The sequence below is a fragment of the Melozone crissalis genome, unplaced genomic scaffold (assembly GCF_028551555.1).
Source record: "Melozone crissalis strain CALT ecotype California unplaced genomic scaffold, PUWL_Pcris_2 ptg000081l_1, whole genome shotgun sequence".
Lineage (NCBI taxonomy): Eukaryota > Metazoa > Chordata > Aves > Passeriformes > Passerellidae > Melozone > Melozone crissalis.
In genome coordinates, this window is record NW_026535858.1 from 10,037,106 (window position 1) to 10,060,098 (window position 22,993).

Consider the following 22,993-nt stretch of genomic DNA (forward strand, 5'->3'; position numbering starts at 1 on the left):
TCTGTCCTGGTTTTGAATCTGATGTACTCAGTTTCCTTAAAGGTACACTTGATTTCTGCAATTCGAGTCCATCTAAAATCCCCAATGGCAAATTGCTGAGTGGTGCTGACTTCAGGAGCAGCATGATGTGGCTGGATTGTCAAGCACTGCCTGGTTAGAGTAAATTCCCTGCACTTCCACTAAACTCTGCCCCAGCTTGCATACAGCAGCACAACTGACCTGAATTGCAGAAATTTATGAAACCTCCTAGAGCAGGCAGTTTTACCTGGTTTTGAGTTTCATTAAGAAAGATTTGCTCCAGCTTCAACCATTTTTAAGGATACCAGGGCCTCACCTGTTAAAACTGGAGACAATGATCCATCATGTAGAACAGATCTTTAGGAGACTCAGATCTTTAGGAGAACTCCACCACATGGAGACATCACTAGGAGAAAGCCTTTAACAGCAGACGTTTCTCTAACTTTCCTTCAACCCAGTTTTAAAGGCTAACCTTTAAAATTATTTTACCTAATTTTACCACAGAAAAGGAATTGCCTCCTGTTTTGCACTTATGTATTTTAAGGCTGTGCATACATGGAACCATTTTAATGGGACAGGAGAGTGGCACAGAAGTCACAGAGTGCAGATAAACAGATAGCAAAAAAGGGAGTTCCTAGGCAGTGAGAAGCAGCAGTCAGTAGACAGAGCTCTAAAAAACAGCATGAAGTACATGCAGCTCTGTTCAGCTGACATTTCTCCCATAAACACCAGAGAGAAATTTATGCTACTGATAATTGAGCCTGTCTTTGACATTAAAATTATCTGCAATAAAATCCCAAATTGTGAAGGAAAAGGGTAATTAAATATTTATATCAAATTAGGACAAATCCAGCAAGAGAGAGCTTTTTGGCTAATGATCCATCTTGAGGAGACTCTCCATAAATTCTCAGAAAACACAGATTCAGCTGCTTTAGCTCATTCTTCTGGTGGGGAGGAAGAAAAGAAATAAATACTTTGCTAGGAGTTCGAGATCCCTCTTGTCTTTTTTTGTTTTCTTTTTGTTAGGGTACCTCCGTTTGCTCAGGATATTATTTTCCTTTCATCAAGAGGTATGGTTTTCACAGATACTCTGTTTACATGGGCACTGGGTCAATCTCTGCATTTTCTTCCACCACCACTCACAACAGACAGAGAAGAATATTGCATAATCAGGGAAGAGCTTTCACCACTACTTTTTGGGCTGATCCAATATCAGCAATCCTCTTTCAAGAACAACTCCCACTCTCAACACCACTGATGTAGAACTGGTCTTGATTCTTCATTAAACATCCACAGGGCCAGATATGCTGCAGGAGTATTTTAGGGTAGAGGAAGCTGAGCTCAGAGAGCAAGATCTCCTTTTGATCCATAGTTCCTTGCAGTTCTTGTGGACTCTTGGTGTTGGTTGCCCCAGATGAAGCCTCAAAAGCACCCACAGAGACAGATTCCTAAGCTGGAGAGGCAGTACCAGGTCCACATCTTCATTTTCACATCTATTTCTTTAAAGATTTGTTCAGGAGGTCAAGGTCTTTGATTGATCCCTTTGCGAAAATCAGGGGTACTCCCATTCAGTTATTATCCATTGCAATGTCAAATTGACCAAAAGGTTTGGTGAACAAGAGTTTGTGAGGCATCCCAGTGGTTTAGAGAGGGTTGGAGAGCTCCAGCTGTTACAATTTGCTATAAATAAAATTATTATTTAAAAGGTTCCTTCTAATCCTTATATGGCATTTCAGGACATATCCTCTATCCACTTAAACTTTTTCATTGATGTTCCTCAGAACTGGACTGAACAGTGATGCAATAATTCAACCAGACCACTCTGATTCTTGGCATTTCATACAACACAAATTTGGGAGCACCAGATATGACGTCCAGCAAGTGCAATCCAGCAGTGGCCAGGCAGCGATAGCCAGCCTCCCTCTCCAAAATGACAGCAGTGGTGTTCCAGCTGCACTTTCCCTCAGGTATGTTATTAGATCAGGAGTAAGAACCACCTCTGGTTCAGCTAATTTTACTGTAATCACACCCCACATCTTCTCTGACCTAATTTGGTGCAGTGCAAGCTGTCAGCAAAAATGTACTGGCTCTCTCTGGCAGCATTAATTCTGTAAGTCACTCAGATATTATTTCAAAAAGATGGAAACCAGTTAAAAAGAACATGTCTTTTGTCTCCATTAATAACAAAGGGTGGAATTTAATGTTATCTTGATGCATTTGCTGCCAGGAGAGTTTCTTCTAAAGTACAAAAGGCCACTGAAAATCAATCAATGTGTTTCATTGACATAGGCCAGAGAACTTTAAGAGGCTTTGACATAGAGACGTGGGCAAATGCCTCAATTTCTGTCCTTAGTCCATGTCTTGGGCTGCAGCAAACAAGCACTGCAATTTATACCAGACATTGGAGAATATGGGTATTTTCTCTACTACTCAGCTCTGGGAAAGGATAATTATTATAAGCAAAACCAGATGAAAATCCGAGGATATTTTATGATTCACTTTCATTAACCCCCCCCCCAAAAAAAAAAAAAAATCTCTATTAGCCTTGGAACAATGGGGCCAAATTCACACTTGGGGTAACAGGACTGACATCAGTAGAGCAGTACAATTAATTTGGCCCATGGGATCTACTTGAAAATATAACATACTCTCACAAGGATGACAGCCAGATTCTGTGGAGAAAATCTTTCTATACCAACTAATTTGGCTTTAAAAAGACAGTGCAGCTGTACAAGCAGCAATCCAGTGGGCTGGATCTTCAAGTGCAACTCTGCTCACATCTGTACAACAAAGTTCAGTTATAACCATATGAGAATTCAGCCAAGTGCCTTTTCCAGACCAAATGGGAGATCAGAATATAAGTATTATTAGTCACCAAAGTGATACTTACATGACATTCATAAAAAAAAAAGACACTGGGAGGTAGAATTCAAGAATGACCAGGTAGCCAAAGATCTAAGTGAAATGCTGATATCCCTTGCTAATCCTTTCTCCTCTCTCTGCCACCGAGTAGTCTCCTGAAGCATGTTAAGCTGCAGGGAGGATCAGAAAAAAAAAAAAAAAAGCAGAAGGCTCTTTGGCTGTTTCTGTCGTCATTTATTTATTTTTAAACAAAAAATTCTTGTCCCTTGCAGTGATGACGTTTTAATGAATCCATCAATCACTGCAAACTCCAAACTAGAATCCTACATAAAAGAGACCTATTTGTAATACGTGACCTAAGCCCATACCTAGCAAAATTAGTTCTCAGGGAGACAATGGAGGTCTTTCACTGCTGTCTCCATGGAATCGTAGATGATTAAGCTGGACAGGGCCTTGTGGGTCCTCAAATCCAGCCCTGCACACCTAGCATCACTTTATCCCTGCCTTGTTCCCCTGAGTGTGTTATCTAATCCTCTGCTGACTGATTGTGACCCACCCTACAACTTCTCTTCCATGGGAAAATGTCCATTGTGTGTTGCTTAAGCAAGCTGTTGATTACTCCTCTAGGTCTTCAGTTACCCTGTATCAATTAGTTTCAGGGTGTTTGGATCCAGGTTATCTCCCCTGCCCTCAATTATTTTAAGTCTTTCCAAAATTGCCTTTTATTTTTCCTGGTCTCTCACCCATATGCTGTGTACATCTCAGTGTTGCAGGCTGTGTTTCATCACACCTCTGCCACCATGTTGGGCTCCTCAGGGCACATTCATAATCAAATCTTTGACTTTATTTTGTTGCTGCCATAGGCAGTAAATTTCACTCAGTCATGACTCAATTTTTTGCTTCTCTTTTTACAGCTAGCAGACCCATTAGAATTTGCTTTCATTTCATTTGCACCATTTCTCTCAGGTAGATGCTTCAGAGCTCTCACTTGGTGCTTTCTTACCACAGCATTGTTTTTCCTTGCCACTTGTCCTGTGCCTACAAGAGCTTACTTCTTATTGCAGATTGAGGGACTACATAAATTGTGAGGTCAAGAAGATTCTCCCTGGCCACTCTTCTTCGCCAGGACTCTCCCCAGACCATGGATTTATGCAAATCCATAAGACGATCATGAAATTAAAATCTGACTTAGAGAAGACCCTGACTCTACATTCAAAACTTCTGAACTGTCCACCCTTCAGTAACTGTTTTGGCTGCTGGTGATTTAACTGTAGATAGATGAGAAACACACTCAGCGTGCTGCATCCATGGGCAACTCCAAGGACGAATATTCCTGCTGGCTTCAGAAGTATCAAAGAAAGCAGTTGCTGCTCCCTCGTGGTCATCAGCATCATCCCTGTTTTGAAAGTTGCCATCACCTAAATAAACTCTGTAGCAATTTATGATCTTCTATCTCCTGTCTGCCTGCTGAGGTGCTTTTATCCATTGCTTGGTGAAGTCAAAGCCAACCAAGGTAATGAAGATTTATTATTGAAATGGCTTAAGCCAAGCCATGTCTGCAGCCTCATGGGATAACTCAGCAAGACTCAGACCAGGAGATTGTTACAAACAGTAGTTTCCAAAACTCAGACCAGGAGATTGTTACAAACAGTGGTTTCCAAAGCAACTGGGCAATCCTGGACTCAGTGATTCCTCTTTGTCCTTTGGCACTTTCTTTTTCACCACTTGGTAAAGTGTTTTCACTGCCTACATCTCCTGTCAGTACTGTCTAGCATGACTGTGCAGTGCAGCCATTTCAAAACTTAGGTGGCCTCTTAATTTTTAAAGAACAGATAGAGACCAGGACATTTATATTGTATACAAAGCTTAGATGTCATCACACAGCTGAACTCCTTCTGTGCTCACCATGGATGGCATCACACAGCAATTTTAAAGTGAATGGCAATTCCAAAACCTTTAGGGAAAAACCCATATTCACGTATTGGGACCAGCACAGAATGAATATTTCGTTGCCAGTACTCCTTTTTTCTTTTGAGGTCCCTTGTCCCTTGCTCTATTCACCACCAGGATATTCCTTTACCCATCTGTTAAAACCCAGCATGAAAATCAGACGGGGGTCTTGTGCCTGTTTCTCACTGTTTTACACTTGAAAGCTGGCTTTGCTCACTGCAATTTTCAGTCCTGGAAGGCAAGTATCACGAGTAGCCAAATGGAGCCTGCCCTCAGAGGAATCTGCTGTAGCTGCTTACCTCTCAGCAGCTTCCTTCACAGGGCTAGTTCTGAGGAAATACAACTTTTTTATTAGCTTATCATTTTCCATTGGGACTGGAAGAGTTTTGTGGAAGAAAATCCCAGAGCATCTGTAATTTAAAGCACTGTCCTCTCTCTGTTGGGGCTGTTCTTCACCTGTTTCCACAGAATCACTTGTCCTGAACAGAAGACAATCCTTAATTCCCCCTTCTTTTCCTTATTCCACCTTCCAGTTTTCCTTATTTTCTTTGCCCTTGGTTGACATCTAACATTCCTACTCATAAGGCATCTCTCTGCTTTTTGGCTCCACATTGTTCCTCCCATGTTCCAAACCACCAAGGAACCTGTCTGCTGCCATGGACACCCCTGTCCATGGACACCATTGGTGTGGTGGGATCTTTTTTGCCTCTTGTGTGAAAATGTCTGTCTTTTGTTTCCCCCTTCATTCTCTGCTGTGGAGTCTCAGTCCTGGCTGTCTCCACTGTCCTGTCATTTGGTCTTTGGGGGGTAGTTTTCCTTTCTTTCTTCTTTGCCTCTGAATTGTCTTCCTCCTCTAGCAGAATAAATTTGTTGCTCAGCTTCATCTCTCCCACAGTAGCTGATTTCATCCCTCTCCTGCCCTTGGCTAGAGTTGTCCCATGGATATCCCTTTCCATCTTTTTGCTCTCAAGGCCATCTTCCTTTTGAGAACTTGAGTGCTAGTGTTGCTTCTGCTCTCTCCTCAGGGTGTTCCTCAATCACAGCTTTGAATTTCTCTCTGAATTTGAAGTTATGTCCATATGTCTTTTTTGCACTGGCATAATTTTGTCCATGAGTGTGGTCAATTTATGTTCTATATTTATATACCTTCCATCTTGTGCCCTGATGTGAAACTGGGAGATTCTGCAGCCATCCATCATCCTGTGAACCCTTTCCTCTTTTGTCCCTTTCAAATTATTCTTCAGAAGAGCATAACTGAATTAGGTACCAAAATTCCTTGGATTCTTGCTAGGTGCACTGGTTTATAACATATGTTAGAGAAACAGAAGACTATCACAAGCTGTTAGACAATAAAAATCCCTGCAACATAATCTGTTGTGGTTGGACATTTTATTAAAATCCTGGATAGTCTATTACAAAAAAAAGCTGACATGCAGGGTTTGGATTTAATCTTCACATTTCCACTGAAACTGTGGCATTGTTTGAACACAACAGCTTCAGGATCCTGGCAAAAAAAGAGTAAAACTGTCTGAGCTGTTCCACTCTGGTTTGAATTATCCCTCTTTTTATTTATTTGTTTCTAGCTTTGAAGTCTGTGTACTTTAAAAATCAATGAACATTATATTAACAAGCAGACACTAATTACATTTTAACAAACTGGAAAGGCTTGGCTACAAATCTTTGAAAAGATAGATTCACATTTTTAAAAGCTTTCTAATCCAACTGGCATCATTGTCATAAGACATTGACAAAGCCTGCACAGAATGGAAATGTTAAAGGAATCTGTTTACCAGAATTTGTTTTCCTATGATTTATAATTAGTCTTCATCATTGTACTGTTTCATACTCTAGGTCTCGTAAACAGAGTACTTGTGACTTTTACAGGATTAATGGGGACATTCTGAGATGTAGAAATTAAAAGATCACTCAGATAATAGTAACATTTCACTCTTGTAGCTCTTCTCATCAGTTCAACTTATTGCTTTACAAACAAATTAGGATTGCTATCAGAGTCCTATAGAGGGATAGAAATGAGGCAAGGAACACTAATGTTTCTCATCTGCAATTGCTTAGCAGAACAGAGGCAGATCAGAACTGGGTCTCTTGTATGCAGTTTAGAGCTCTAATTCTTAGGTTACAGTGGTTCATTGAGCAGATTTTAAAATATGGGTATTGGAGTATGCAGTGGGAGTCAGAGTTTGTATCAGGAGTTTCAGCACATCAGGAAATGCCAAAAAATAAATAGATGGTCCTGGAACAATAAAAAATATCATGCCTCTTCTGGCCACTCTGAGAGTAGCTGTGTCCTTGGTGTGAGGGTTGCTGGAAAAGCAGCTCCCACATGAAAGTAGAATCCCCAGTAATGCACGGAAAGTTTCTGCACAGATGTCCTGAGATGACTTTATGATGCTTGTATCCCCAATTGTCTGTTCTGTTTATGCTGGATAATAAGTTTTGCACCTTTAGGACTGGTTCCAAGAGTGAAGTGAGGAGAGAAGAAGCACGGAGCTTGTTATCAGAACCTGCACTTGCTCCCTGTACACAACTGGACCCAGTCCAAATCTCCAGGTCTACCACATCTCTCCAGATCCTGTAATGGCACTACACTTAGGCTTTTCATTTGGTTAGCACGTGATATAAGTGCATTTGTCTTTGGTTCCTTATGCCACTTGTCAGTGACATGCTACATACGTGGAAACACACTCCCCTCTTTAGTCAGTGCTGAGCAACCAGCCTGACTCAGACCCTGGACTCCTGCTCCAATGGTGCTGAACTATGATTTTGTGTGGTTTTGGGACCACCTTGACAAGCCTGAAGCTCTGCCTCTGAAGTGGAGTAAGTGAGTCCTCATTATCTTGTGACTGATCTGCAGGGAGCACAAACTACCCTGGATGTGTGAGTAAATGAAGGAAACACCTAGATGCTGTTTTTGAAGGCATCTAATGTTCAGCTTCCAATCATGGCATGAAATCTGCCATTTCTCAGCTGGTGGTGTGGTTTCTTTAAAATTTGGTCCTGATCTATGTTTTAAATTGAAGAGCAGTTAAACCTCCTGCACAAATAAAAAGCAGATCATATGTTAGAGAATCTTTATGGATTTCAAAGTAGGCTAGAAAGTACATAAACACCTTCAGTATAGACTGCTTTTCTTACACCACTACTTTGTTCCCTGTCACAGCAGAACAGGGAAATCTGCAACACACCTTCAACCAAACATTTTGCTTAAAAAAAAAAAGAAAATAAAACCCAGCTGAAATCCTACCTTAAATAGATCCACTTCAAATCTTGGTCCCCTGTGAAGAGCAGCAGCTGTGAAACAGTCCAGAGACACCAGTGTTCAAACCCCTCTGAAACAAATGCAGGCAGCTCACCTCACACTGACAGGTTCCTCTCACAGTTGTACTATTTTTAAATAGTACTAGCTGTAAATTGCACCAGTAATTAATTGTACTAGTTTTTAACCAACAGTATTGATTTCAAAGCAAGACTTAACCTGATCTACACTTGTATAAATGACAGAACAAGCCCATTCTTGGTTCAACAGCTTGGGTAGTTCAGATTTGGTTCGTCATCGGAACTTATCACCACCATGTTGAATTTATCAAGAAAAAAAACCCAAAACTTTTTTACTTGAAAAGGAAGGATAAAGTTTGCAAGAGCTGATGAGAATACCAGGAAAAGCAGGCAGTGAGGCTTTGCCCAGAAAGCCAACTGTTGCACTCAGGTCCACTGCAGCTGCCTGCGTGTTTCTCCCAACAGAGAGCAGCAGAACAGAGAGAACAATAGAAAAAGACAGAAGTGGAGGAGGGAACCACCTTGACAAGTTTGATAAGCTCAGGAAATGAAGACTTTCTAAAAGATGAGGAAGGGTAAAAGTGCAGGAAAGGGCAAACAATTCAGTTTCTCAGTCAAACAGAAACGCTAGATATATGATATTTTCCCATATCATATAGGTCAATCAAGACTTTACATAGGATAACAGGATGCAGCTTGCCCACAAAAAGTTGGTGTAGTTATACTTAATCCACTGGATTAAAAGTTGAGCATTTTTTAAATTTATGGAAGGCAGCTCTTCAAATTCTTCTGAAGCAATTAGAGAGAACTATATTTTCCAAGAACACACGTGCCTGAAGAGGGAGCACATTCTAGGAAATATGTGGTCCTGTGCTAGAGGTGCAAATTCCCTAATGGGTACGCCATCAGATTTTTTCAGACACCAGCTAAAATAGAGTCTTCAAATGCTGATCAACTCTAAATCTATAAAAATTGAAGTAAGCCAGCAAAATCTCCACTGTTAGAAAAGGAAGTGCCAGATTATAAACCTCATGGGGAAAATCTAGAAGACTGAAGTTCCTGGGAGTTTTCTTATTGCACCAGTGGAGCAGAGATTTCTCCCTAACTGTTCCTCAAGCCCAGGGGTAGTCAGTCTGTACTTCCTCCAGTGTGTAAGGGATGGAAGAAATCAGAAAAGAGCACATAATAAATCAACTGACAGTCTCTAAAAAATAGCTGTCCTGTCTCCTTAATATGAGTGAGAGTAATGTTCTGAGGGCAGGAAGAATTCGGCTTTAGACTGAAAACATTCCCCTATTGGGGCACAGAAAGTGATCACTCTGTACTTTAATCAATCTCAGGCCTCTCTTTGAGGGAAATAGTGTGTTGCCTGCAACAGTACATGTAATAATGTTTGCTGAAATATAAACTGTGGCTGTATACCCCAAAATGGAAGGTCAGAAGTCAAGTGAGGATCTGGCCGCAGAAGTTCAGCAATAGAGATCAAAAAGGAATATATCAAATCCAGTACTTTTCCTCAAGGAACAGGTTGCAGAAATTTCTCAACCCATCTCCTTTCATAGTAAGTGCACTCACCCTGCAACAAAGCTGTGCACTACAAACTGCCAGAGTACTCAAAGATGAAGTTTCCTAATTTCTCCTTGTCCTGTGCTTGAGTATTTAAATATTTATACAGTGAGTTTGCTCTTATCCACAAACACAACTCCCCCGAACCTCTGCAATGCTTTTCCAGTCCATCGATCACAGTGAAGAATCACATGACACTTAGTCCTCCCCCAGCCCTTGATAAATATTTCCTAAAGCTGACATTTGGGATTACGGAATGTGTTGTAATCAATTCTTAAAGTTATAGCACCACTGGATTTTTATTAACTTGCACAACAACAACAACAAAAATCCAACAAAAAAATGGGCCCTCATAATCAGTCAGCCTTGTTATATCCTGAAAGCTGCTTTAACAAGCAGGGAGTAATATAGTGTAATTGGTACTCCACAATTTAATTGTTCTGTTCTTAAATCTAATATTGCAGCTGTGGGTTAAGTTTACACCACAGCTTTCAAAAGAACATGAAAGTGTGGTACATCTGTGCAACAGAAAGCTAAACATCTCTCATCTGATGTGTTTACAATGACATTTGATAGTGTGGAATTGTTTGGAGTACATTCTTAAAGCTGCAGAACTGCTTTTCAACACTGGGGAAAAAAAAAGGCAAAAGCCTCCAATCTCCTTCCAGCAACTCAGCCCACACAGACCTGATGCTTGTGGCTGCTGGCATTGCAGGGAAACTGCTGGCTGGAACAATTTCCTTCAGGTAGCCTTAAGCATTTGTCACTTGGGCAGTGGACAAGGGGACAAGGGCATCTTCCTCTTGAAAAGATACAATAATTATTTGAAAAACAAGTGACTCAAAAAAAACCCAACAAAAAAGAAAACAAAAAAAACCTGAACAGAACAACCCCTGACATGCATAAAACAGACAAAAATATTTCAAGAAATGTTATTCCATGGATGACTGTAGCATGTATAGAAATGGTGGAGTTTTCTGTTTAGCAGGTGGCAGAATTGCTTATGGTATCTTGAACTTCACATAACTAACAGCTTCAGCATTATGTACTTGTTAGTCAATTTATGAGGCCCATAAGTAGTTCAAGAAACTTAGGAATGAGCCCATAAATGTCATCTGCAGTTTGTGAACTGCAAGTATCTGACTGTTTTGATCAAGGTTTTTATGGGAAAGTTAAATGTTTATTAAAATTATTTACTACTGCCCCACAAAAAGGGAGCAAGCCTGCTGAAGAACTTAGGTAGTGATAAGATGTGATAGGTTGTGGGTCAAATGAGTTGGCAGAAAAGCATTTCTGTTTATGTTTAAGCCCAAATTTTTATAGAATTCAAAGTTTAGAGTGCATTTAGGTGCCGAGAAAAGGTCTGTGGAGAGGAGGAATTTTCTCTTTCCCATAACCTGCTGTCAGAAATACATGATCTCATCAGGCTACTTTTCTTGTTCTCAGCATTAGCCTTTTTCTAACCCTTTCTGTCCATGGAGAAATGCATGATAGTGCAACTTAGTTAAAGAAATCACTTTCTGCTCATTCCTTTGTAGCAGTCCACACCAGCGTCTTGATTAATGCTCTTTAACAGATCAGTCTCACTGATGAAGCTCAGCTATATTACACTGGAATCTATTAACTTTTTAAACTTTATTATTTCAGTCACAATTAAGACTATCTGAAGCCTCTTCATAAAAAAGGGCCATACCAAAAGCTGTACGTTACCAACTGGATCAATGGATGCATTCATTCTGCATCAAAAATACCTTAAGAAGGACAGATCTCCTGGGGAGGCAAATCTGTATCAATATTTCAGTCTCTTGAATACAGAAGTTTGATACAACGTGATGCAACACCTGAGCTTCCCCTCCTTTCAATTAACTGAGAAATAAAAATTGTCCTTAGAAGGGAAGAAATGCATTTGTATTGTTTCGTTTTCAGGTTTTCCGCCCTTTCATAGCATCATAATGTTCTTTTCATGGGTGGAAAACTTAATCTTCAAGTTCAAGCCTAGATTCTTCATACAGTTCAGGATGAGCTGACTTGGAATACCGGGAATATTTCAGATGTAGAAAATCACCCAATTCATCCAGAGCATTCAAAACCTGTAAGACCATGAGACTTTGTCAATTCTATTGGAAATGAACTTCTGCTAACTTTTACTTTACTGCAGAACAAGAAGATTATTTTAAAAAATCAAAGTTTAAAGGACAAATGGGCAAATTTTGCATTCAGTCTACAACAGTGAACATCAGTGCAGTTGTAGATGTACAACAGCATCTATGAGAAAGGAATTTACTCCTTCAGTAGGTTATGGGTTATTAGTAAGTACATTAATTGAGCACAGATGAAAAAAATTACTTTTTCCAAAAGCACAGGGAGGTAACAACCAAAATAAAAAGTTATCTTTGCATGTGCAACAGAAATGTGTGAGGCTATACTTCAGTATTCCTCTGTAGCTCCCAAAGATTGGGGTTGCCAATGCATTTTCTTAGGTAGTACTCAATTCAAAGTGCTGAGCAGAGTCAGCATAAATAGTCTGAATAGTTTAAGATCATTTTACTGAATGCCATTATTTTCTATATCACAGGGATAAATATTTATTCATTAATAATGTAATGCAATTTGCTGAGCTGTGTCCCCAGCTCTCAGTGGATTCAAAAAGTAGCTGAGGAACTCTGTACCAAAGGGAAGCAGCTCAGTGTTTTGCAGCATCTGACCCCCATTCAAGAGCAGCCAACTTTTTGGCATCAAAGAAGGAAACTGCAACTTTGATTTTAAGCCTGTTTCTGTTAAGCCACTAAAACAAGCTCATAAACAAAAAGTAATTTAGAACAAAAAGTAGTAATTTAGTAATGGTTTATGCAGAAAGATAGCTTCCAGGTCATTAAGGAAGTTATTCTTGGGAGCTTGCCCTTGCATGGATCTTTTCTCTTTAGTTGCAGGCTGAGATACAAAAGGGAAATGTTTTCATTGTGCTTGTTACCTGTTGTTACCCTGGATTTAGGCACAGCCACAAAGTGTTTTGTCCTAAAAGCTTTCTTTCTGCAAGTAATTAAACTCAGGGCATTTCCATTCCCCCATGCTGTAAGAGTGCCACAAGTACTGTGGCAAAAGCACAGCATGTTCAGTGATGGCTGGGGAGTGCCAGACCTTCCCTGGAAGCAGCAAGGTGCAGGGAGCAGGAAGTGAGTGAATGCACCATGATGGCCCAAAAATGAGGTGGGCTTGACACTTGGGGGTGGGGAGAAAGGAAAAAATCAAAGCAGCAACCTCAAGAGATAAATCTTCAGATCAACTTCATTGCCTGTTACATAAGCCAAAATCCTTACAGTCAAACAGCAAAAGCTGGTAAGGACCAACACAAGAACGTAGCTATGGTTTGTTCTACAAAATGCTACCTTGGTGTTGTTCCTTGTTAATAACTACTGAACCTTTAAAAGCAGCAGGAATTTTACACAGCACACATGCAAAGCAGGTTTTTGATGTTGTTTTAAAGCCACCTACACTGGTATGGGAGCTGCTCAGCAGGGCAGGGCTCCAGCCCCCACATCCATGTGTATCTCAGGATGCAAAAGGAGATTCAGGAGCTCTCTGCAGGCCCCAGTGCTTGTCTGCATGAACCAGTGCCACATTTAACCCAAATGCCTTTCCATGTTCAAGGATTTTTGGCTTTGACCATCAACACTCGTGCAAAGAGAGGAAAAGTAAAGCCTGAAATTTATTGTTAAGCCTCTTTGTTTCATGCCTCTAAGTTGGCTCATTCTGAGAATGAAAGTATCTCAAGCCAGGCCAAAAACACCTTCGGCAAAAAAAGGAAATGAAAAATTTCAAAGAGTTTATTTTAAACATATTTCCATGTTGGAACAGAGGTTTATGATGGAAGTCTCAACACACTCTTAATGGTATTTCTGATATCAGAGAAAGATACAGAACTGAGACTTTCCAGACAGCATCAATTAAACTTGATTAGGTTCAAACAGTTCCAAAACTGTTTGCAATTTCCACCTGTACCCCCAAGGCTGTCCCATATACTTCTGCAGTTCAAGAAACACATGGAAATATGGAGTGGAACTATGGGTATGGAAAACTTGATTTTCAATTATTTCCATATAGTTTCAGGTTTCCTACTCTAATAGTTTTGACATAGGATTTAACTTTTGTCTTGCTGTGCTTTTCATGTAGGTTTTTATTAGTGATGACAGATTTGGTCACTATTAGAAATAGAAGAACATAAGAAGTTAACTGTCACATAACTAATTTCAGAAAGTAAAATGTATAAGGCTCAAATGTCTTGAAAGATCAAGTGCCAAGGCCACGAAAACAAATGCAAAAGTGAATTATTAAGATTCAAAGTAACAGAGGCAGAGCTTCTCCCGCTCTCCTTGGCACCTGAGGTTGATTTGGGCAGGACATGTGCTGCACTCACCGTGTCCAACATCTCCCGTGTATGTGCAGCTGACACACAAAAGCGAGCCCTGGACTCTGTGATAGGAGTAGCTGGAAACCCAACCACGACCACCCCGATGTTCTTTTCTAACATGCGTCTTGCAAAAGCCCTGAGGAGAGAAAAAGCAGGAGGAGAAAAATCAAAAATAAATTACCCCCAATAAGCTGAACACAGAAAACATTCACATATAACGCAACAATAGGTTAAATCCTGTTTTCAATTGATTGAATATTCCCACTGATTTCCATAAAAGCCAGAATTTCACCAGCAGGACTGAGATTCTTTGCTGCTTAGCAGCTCATGAAGTCAAGTGGGTGTCAAATACTAGAAATGTGATGGCACAGAGGCCTCCTCAGGTAGACACGATTCATTATGCCAATGAAAATCTCTGAATACAAATCAAACCATGTGGGCATTCACAGTCCATAAGGATGGAAGGAGTTGGGCTTGTGGAAGGTACAGATTCTTGGTTCCTGAACACCAATAGGAATAAACCTGAAATCTGTGTGATGGTTTATTTGATCTCACAATTGATCTGCTAGTTAGGAAGGCTTCTGTAGCATGTAGGAGACCTAAAGCCCACAGCCACCCTAAGCTACCTACAAATACTTTCTACAGCTCAACACTTCCATTATGCTACTTCTGTCTTCTGGTCTCTGTGTCCAAGTCAGTGCACAAGTGGTGCTTGAGATGAACTGAATGATAAAACATGTAAAAACCATTCAAATATCAGATGGGGAAAAAAAAGCATCCTTCTGAACCAGTTCATACATCAAAGGCAATGCGTCTCCTTTAATAATTACAAATTCAAAATAAAAAAAATCCAAATTCAAAATGTTATCAAAAGTATTATTCCAGATCATGTTAAAAAAGGAAAAGAGAAAAATTTTAAAATTCTGACATCTGGAACAACTCAAAATTAAACCTAGGGGCAAAAGGAAAACAGAACTAAATGACAGATTCAAACTACAGTGTATGTTTCCCCTGGGAAGCACCTACCACAGAGAACATCATCTTCTGCAGTGTGTACCAAATAACCCACAAACTTCAATAGTGTTTATTTTGCCAGCAAGGTTTTTTCAGTACTTACCCTATCTTACCAGGCATATAAAGGAGCAAGGGAACAACAGGAGAATCATCATTGCCATAAATGATGAAGCCCATTTCATGCAGTTTTCGTCTGAAGTACCTTGTGTTTTTCTCCAGCTGACGCACTCTTTGGAGCCCTGAAACGAGCCAGTCAGGAGAAAAGTCAGTGCAAAGATCGTAACTGGAGTCTAGTCACAGGTAAGAATCAGGGCTGGGGGATAACAGTTTGGCTGAAATGTGAATGTTGCTATTTGATTGAGAAGAAAAACATGGAATGAGCTAAATGCAGCTGCATTGATTATTATGGCATTGTAGGATGGATGGCTGATACTCCTGTACTTGTGAAGTGCCTTCCCATGGACAGAAACAGTCCCTGTCTGGGGATAGACATGTGGACAATTCCCTGGACTTTGTTGTGCTAAATAAAGCCTGCTAGATGACACACACCTACAGAGAAGTAGTGCAGACAGGACCTGGAAATCAAGTATTTTCTTTCTCAGCATAACTGACTATTATCTCTGCATCGTCCCTCATTTGGCTATGGATCCACAGATGGGACCCCAGCAAAACTGACAGGAGAAAAAAAAATTATTTTTAATAAAGGAAAAAGAAAAAAAACAGCAGAGAAAAATGTGCTTGAAAGGACATTTCAGCCATTTCTTTTGCAGTGCCACAAAGGAGGTTGTTTCTGACAAGTGCAATTGCTTCCCAACCCATTGCATAAAGAGGCAAGTAGTAGGAGACATAATATGTCCCTCCACCAATCCACCTTCATTATGTCTAATCAGTGAGCTGATCTATGTGCTGCTTTTGCACTGCTGTGAGGTGCTGACAGGCATGGTGCCACCTCCTCCATGCCACATGCCTGCCCAGTGCCAGCTCAAGTTCACACAGCCAAGTTGAGCCAGGTCTGCATCAGCCTGACCTTGCCAGGAACAAAACTGCCAGGCCACCCTTAAGCACACGGAGTCTCCAAACCTAACCACTTGTAGCTTGTGTCTGCCCAGCAGAGGTGGTGAGAATGTGTGGTAAGACTGGGAGTTAGCAGGACACAGTTACACTCTTGACTTTCATTTTCCTGCTGTTCAACAGCCCATACTTTCAATATCACTTACATTATGTCACCAGACATGAACAGTGAAACCTCCAGTGCAACTTATTCCTCTTTTCCCTTTGCCTTTGCACAGATATTATGTTTTCACTCTCCATTTATGTTTTCATTTTACTTTACCTTTTGTTGGCTTCATTCTTCATTTACCACTTTCTCTGACTTCATTTCACCATTCTCTGACTTGAAGCCAGCTTCCTAATTCCCCATCTTGCTCTGAGTAATCACAGTGGCCAGTAAGGCATTTGTAGCAGCTACATGCTACCTTTGGTAGATTTGTCCTCAGACCACATTCTGCCCCCAACATCTGCTCTGGCTTTTCTTCCTGTTCCCTCTTGGCTGAAGTGGGGATCAGCACACTTACACGAACATCTTCTACGTTAATATTTCTGAACATGTGTAGGGTTGAACAAGATCTATTACTTCATTTGTTCTGTATCCTCCAGAGTCAAGGTTCTGCCAGTGTTCTGGCTGGGAAATTTATAGGGAAACTGGGACTTGCTTCACAGTGTTCGGTGTTTTGCTTGAACAAATTAAGAGATCTCATAAAAACAGTGCATTTGTAACTTTATGCACAAAACTGCCCACGCAGACAACCTGTTACTTACAGTCTCAGTCATTCAGTTTAAAGCACTCAGTGGAAGAGATCTGCTGGGTTAGAAAAGGCCACAAATAGTTTAACTATCTCTCTAATGCTGCTAAAGCAAAAACAGCTGTGCCAGAGCAAGGAAAACAAATGAAACACAAAAGCATCCTACTACAAAGCTTTCCAGTCACTAATAAAAACAATAGTCTGTGGTATTTCCAAATATATTTTTGGTGTAGTAGATCTCAAAGGAGGAGGAAGTATTGAGGAGGAGGAGAAGGGAAGGGGAGATGATGGTAAGGACAGGGAGTTAGAGAACTACAGAATAATGTAGTTGAAGTCTAAGGAGAGAATTTTTCCCTTTTTAGAAATTGTAAAGATGTTATTAGCACCTCCTCAATGTCCAAGCTATGAGGAGGAGGGTGGTGGAGTAACCTGAACTCAGTGCTCAAAGCCACTGCTGTTTCTTGCTATCTTAGCAGCCCCTGAGCGAGTTTCCAAACTCTCAGTTGGAAAGCATTTGAAACTACTAGATTTTCAATTAGGCAAAGCTTTTCATAAATGCAGATGTTCTTGGCAAGTGCAGTTTAAGCCTTGCTGCCTTCTCCTTTCTATTCATGTGTTTACCACAGAGCTGGAAACACAGTGTGAGCCACGCAGGATTCCAGGCTGTGCTGTTCGGTATTTATCAAACCATATGCAGGACCCAGAGTTGAACAGTTTTGTCTCCACTTATTTTTGGTGCTGGAAATTTAGGCTTCTGCTAAGGAAACTTTAGAGCTGAAAGAGGAGGTTCAGGCAACCCCCCAAAAATCAAAAGCCTCTTCCTTTTCTAATCTTCCTTTCCTGATTCTACATCCTCAAATAGTTTGTGATGTGAGATCCCCCCCTTTCAAGGCTCCCTCTGGAGCTCATTTCAAGCCAGCCAGTGCTGATGCAAAAGAGCCACTTGGATGTTTTAGCAATATCCCAGAATACTAATTTCATTTGCAGGGATGCATTAAAGAGGCAAATAAAAGATCAGAGCACTCACATATATCTGGAGGGAAAAAAAGCACATTAGGAGACGATTGCTACACACTCTGTATTTGTGGGTGGGTGGCTGGGAGGAACCTATTTCTTTACCAAATGTCAACACTTTCCTTTCTCATAAGTTAAGTTCTGTGGTCAAAGACCACAGACACACATCATATATACAGACTTCTTATATGCTGTCTCAATAAGAGTAATAAAACCATTAAAATTTGTAGCTGTATTTCAACACTCTTTTTCATTCTTTTATGGGACCTTCCAACATCAGATAAAGAGGCAGATCTGAGCAAAATGTTTATTTTTGTCTCAATGGCCTGATTTTGTCCCCACACTGCAGATTAAGAATGATGAACTCAGTTTAGAATCAGGTCTTAATCCAAATTCACTGTGGGATGTTTAACTAAAAGCACCACATTTAGGAAGCATTTTCTTTGATTCCTGAGGCTGGGGTCTTGCATCCTTTAATATTTATTGAGTCAAAATCTGCCAAGCAGACCCTTGAGCTAAAAGAATATGCCTGCATCTATGTGAGTGTAAGAATTTACCTGTATGGGACTAATTAGAGAATCAGACCCCTAGGCAGTAAATATGTGTTACAAAATTCTTACTTTGCAAAATCCTTGAGGATTTACAGTCTATGCAAAGAGCTTATAGCACAGCATGCAGCATATCCAGAGAGTTATATTCCATGAAATATGTGAACCACAACACAGCATATGTTTGGAAAAAAACCAGCCTGGACAAGGAATACCAACACTCCTCTATTTAAAACTAAGCACACTAATGCTTCAGAGTATTCAGCTAGGGCTGAGATCAACTTTATTAAGTGCTCTATGTCTTCTTATTGGCTAAATTAAAAAGGGACAGAAGGAGAGAAAAGTGAAGAATAAACAATTCCCAAATTTCACAAGTTATCTTCACACTGCTGGGAACACACACAGGTGGTTTATGGGGATTTTTCTGAAATAAAGGATTAATTGCCTGGATGGTACAAGAAAAGCAGATTTACTGCATCAGCAATCCACCTTCTGCTGGCAAATTTAGAGTTTTCATTTGGTTGCACCACTTAAAAAATATTTGGTTTACTGCAAAGTTCTAAGGTGCCGGCAGTTCTGGGAAAAATGCTGATTACATTTTTATGTGACATGGATCATTGCATACTGCTGGATTTAGCTCATTAATTTATGCAGGCTTTTAGAAAGTTTTATAGCTCAAAATTAATATGGTTTAGTTGAAAGAAAAATACCAAAAGAAGGCAAGAGAGAGAGATAAATAATAAAATGCAGTAGCTCATAATTTCCTTGAAGCAACCAACTCTTTAAGAGAGCCACTTGGAGTAACAGACTTGGCAGAAGCTTTGTCACACATTTTCAGGGCACCTGACATCAGGAAGGCATTCTGATTACATATTTGAGGCCTGATCTTAGGGTGGCCTTACCTGGCACAGCCCCATGCACTTCAACAGAATTCAGCTGTTCATGCCAGCTGAGGACCTTATCCTGGCAGCAAAACATGGAGTAAAACTATCAGCTCTCTAAAACAAAATTTCATTTTCCTCTTCCAGAGATGTGTGCTTTTGCCTCCTGCAAAATGCTCACGAACAGAGAAGCTTCCTGCATCTAATTCCTGCACAAACATTCCACCTTTGAACTCTTCCTGTTGGCTCCTACCCTTGGAAGTTGTGACTCAGTCTATTGAAAGGAGGAATAAGCAACCTGGAGCCTTTCATATCAAGATCTCAGGTGTAGGAGATGAAGGAGAGATATTTTTCCTGAAACCATGCCAGCAAAGCTAACCCCACACCGTGGGGTTTCAAGACACAAATCCACCTGCTTTAATCTTCTCCAGCTGTTGTTCCATAGGGTCTTTCTAGATAATTAGTTACACAATTGAGCTTGTACATACTAGTGTCAGTGTTCCTTGGATGGAGCACTAACTACCTGCCTTCCTCTACTAAGAACTAGCTAGGAAAAAGCAATCTTCCATAGGCTGAAAAAAACCCTGGAAAACAATAGCTCTTTCCCACTAAACTATTGCAGATGGACAGATTTCCTTTTTTTTCCCTCTGGTTCCATTATAAGAGTAACACACATGTACCTCCATGTGCATTAAATCACAAATAGAATGCTATAAAACCGGGGCACCTAAAGGAAATATGTTCTCAGATAAAACAATCTTCATATAAAATAACCTTGCTACGAACTGGAGAGAAATGAAGACATTTACTTCTACAATATAATGCTAACTAGAAATCTAGTAATTTCAACTTAATTCAGTTGCTAAATAATCCCTTAAGGACTTATTTTAACTGTGAACTGCTGTAAAACACTTTTCAGAGAAGATTAAGGGAAGAAAAATAGTGATTTCAATCAAAACAGAAAGGAGAAAAACTGGAAAGATTTGGTCATTTGTACTTTATTTCTCGAATGAGTCAGATCTACCTACTCAGCACCTTATCTTTATTTAAATATAGAGTGCAGGGACAGCCTTGGCTGAGCCCTATTTCCTCCCAGCACAGGTGATCAATCACAGAGGGCTCCATCCCACCTCTGATGCTTATGTCAGGATACAGGGAACATCTATCCATGGGCAGGGTCTACTAGAGGACAACAGCACTGGTTTAACTTTGAGTATGAAAAAACTTTGAATATGAAAAAAATGACTGCAAATGAGGCAGAATTTGATTAATCCTCAGAGATGTTGTAAATCACTGCAAACACTCTTAGTCCAAAGGCCCTGCTTGTTCAGATCCACTGACCCTCCATGGATACATCTGACGTCCTGTGGCAGGTGGATCACATGGCAGTGTCTGCACTAGAACAGCATGTCTCCCTCATTTTGAGCAAAGATGTCAGAATTTAGCTTTGTTTCATCATCCACGTGATGTTCACCTTAGACAAACAATAATTGTGGCAGCATATTATCATCACTAATATCTTCACTGTAGTCATGACTGGGAGCCCTAGTCATGGAGCCAATGCTGTGCAAACAGGGAATAAACGTGCTTAAGGGCTTGAAATGTAACCACATCCTTACTGGGAATATTAACTCTAAATTAAGCCAGGGTTCAAGCATTATTCTTGCTAAGGACCTAAGAGAAACAATCCCTCTGAATGAAGCAGCAAAATGAGAATTTGAAAAAGGCTTTATTTAGCATGACTGATTCTGCAAACTGTTTTGAGCAGGTCCAAGGGGTCCATCACTAAGTCACTTTCAGATTTAAAGCTTACAGCAATAGTTTCATGATCAGTCCAGTTGGGCACAGGTTTATTTTGCTGCAGAATGGATTATTCCTCTTGGCTCCAGCTGCTCAAGTCCTGACAGGGGCACTCGTGGAGCCATGTGGCAGATTGGCTCTGGGAACCAGTTTGGGTGTAGACTAACCATTCTGTGGGAGGGCTGGTTATTTTTCAGCTACATCAGTGCTCTGATTCAGTTCATTGCATGGCTGCATGAACGCTCACACTGGCACAGGGAGAAGGGGCATGAGAAAGGGGATAGGCAGGGGGAGGAGAAACTGAGGACAAGGCTGCACTTCCCTGCACCAGTGTTGGTTTATGTCAGGCCATAGTGATGTGGAACTAAGGCTTTTGAATTTACAGAGCATCCTGACAGAGCAAAACTAATGTTTTCAAAAGACTGTTGAGGACAGATAGCAGAGGAAGATGGAAACTGATTCTAAGGAGCTGGTCCAGTTATACAAAAAATCTGAGGCTGATGAAAATATCTTTAAAAGGAACCTTTAAAAACAATTTCTTTAATGCCAAACCAAAACACAAAGCAGCATTCTGCCATTTCTCACAGTCTGAACGAGCTCAAATGCAAGAACTCAAGAATTTGCTAAAACACAAATGAAAACAAGTAGTTCCAAAAAGACAAACCAATCAGCACAAATGGCAAAGTAAAGGAACATTTTAAAGAAACACAATCTAAACAACTTCAGGAATTATCTTTTAACAAAACATATTTTACTTGTAGATTCCAGAGGACAAGCTTTTAAATGTTTCAGCATCCCATAAAAACATAAAAAATGCCCACTTCTGTTGGTGAATTATTGTTTGCCATGCATTAAACAGAAAAAATGTTTCCTTTACAAATGCTGCAGTTTGCTTTTTACACCAGTATAATCTATTATTAGTCATCAAAAAAATTGCTTTGGACTTGCCAGCAGTTTTAACTCCGTCTGCCTGGTGGTTCTATTTTATCCCTATCAAATTTAAGTGTAAAATTATGCTTTCAGCATTCTCATGCAGAAAGTGGGGAGGAAGAAAAGGTCTGAGGGCACAGCTGGAGGGGCTGTGTTGCATGCAAGTAAGTGTACTTGCAAATTTGTGCAGGGTCCAAACACTCTGAGTCAACTCTAGTGTCATCATGGGATAAAACCACTAAGGCAGCTGTTGAGTTTCCTGAGGTATCTCCAGTGGTGCAATGAGAAAGCCACGAGGAAAACACATAAAGAATGTCTATATTATGAATTATAAAGAGTAAATGCCATGGGAACTTCTGCTTCCCATATTTTCTAATAAATGAGCAGAGACACATTTGAGATGAAAAGGCCACAAAGGCTTAAGAGGGATAAAATTATTTCCCTTTTTTTTTTTTAATAGACTACATGAGCTGAACTGCAGAACTTGCAGCCTTATGACATTACAAGAGGAAATACAGCTGCCAGAAGTTCATACACTTTTGAACAACTCTATTATAGGAACTATGAAAGTGCCTATGATGTTATGGCACTAAGAACAAATATGTTTTGCTCTACGAGACATCGATTTTCAGAGTTCTGTAAAACATGGCAATGAGAAAAACAGGACTTTTACTCCACTAAAAATTTGATTTCACATTTGCATATTTTGCACTCAGTTTCAGATATTTCGTTTCAATTTCTTCTTGAGCAACTTGCTCAAGAAATAATAGTAATATTGACCTCAACCTGTTCCTCCTTCCCAGGCAGGAACAATGCTGTGTATCACTTTTGAGGGAGCTACTACCTTCTCCTAAATTAGCATTTCTCATCCTTCATTTTCTTGAGTCACCACAGAAAATATGGCAA

General features: G+C 40.2%; 1 protein-coding gene across 3 annotated transcripts in view; it reads right to left on the reverse strand.

Annotated features, from left to right (window-relative positions):
- Window positions 1–11,233: 11,233 nt before the first annotated feature.
- SPTLC3 (serine palmitoyltransferase long chain base subunit 3) overlaps window positions 11,234–22,993 on the reverse strand; it is an 83,203-nt gene continuing 71,443 nt past the window's right edge. For all 3 annotated transcript variants that reach the window (XM_054290329.1, XM_054290328.1, XM_054290330.1), the window contains 3 exons: window positions 15,216–15,351; window positions 14,105–14,234; window positions 11,234–11,780 (listed from right to left, as the gene is read on the reverse strand). In XM_054290329.1, coding sequence (XP_054146304.1) covers window positions 11,667–11,780; window positions 14,105–14,234; window positions 15,216–15,351 — 380 coding nt within the window. In that variant the 3' untranslated portion in view covers window positions 11,234–11,666. The remainder of the gene's footprint in view (window positions 11,781–14,104; window positions 14,235–15,215; window positions 15,352–22,993) is intronic.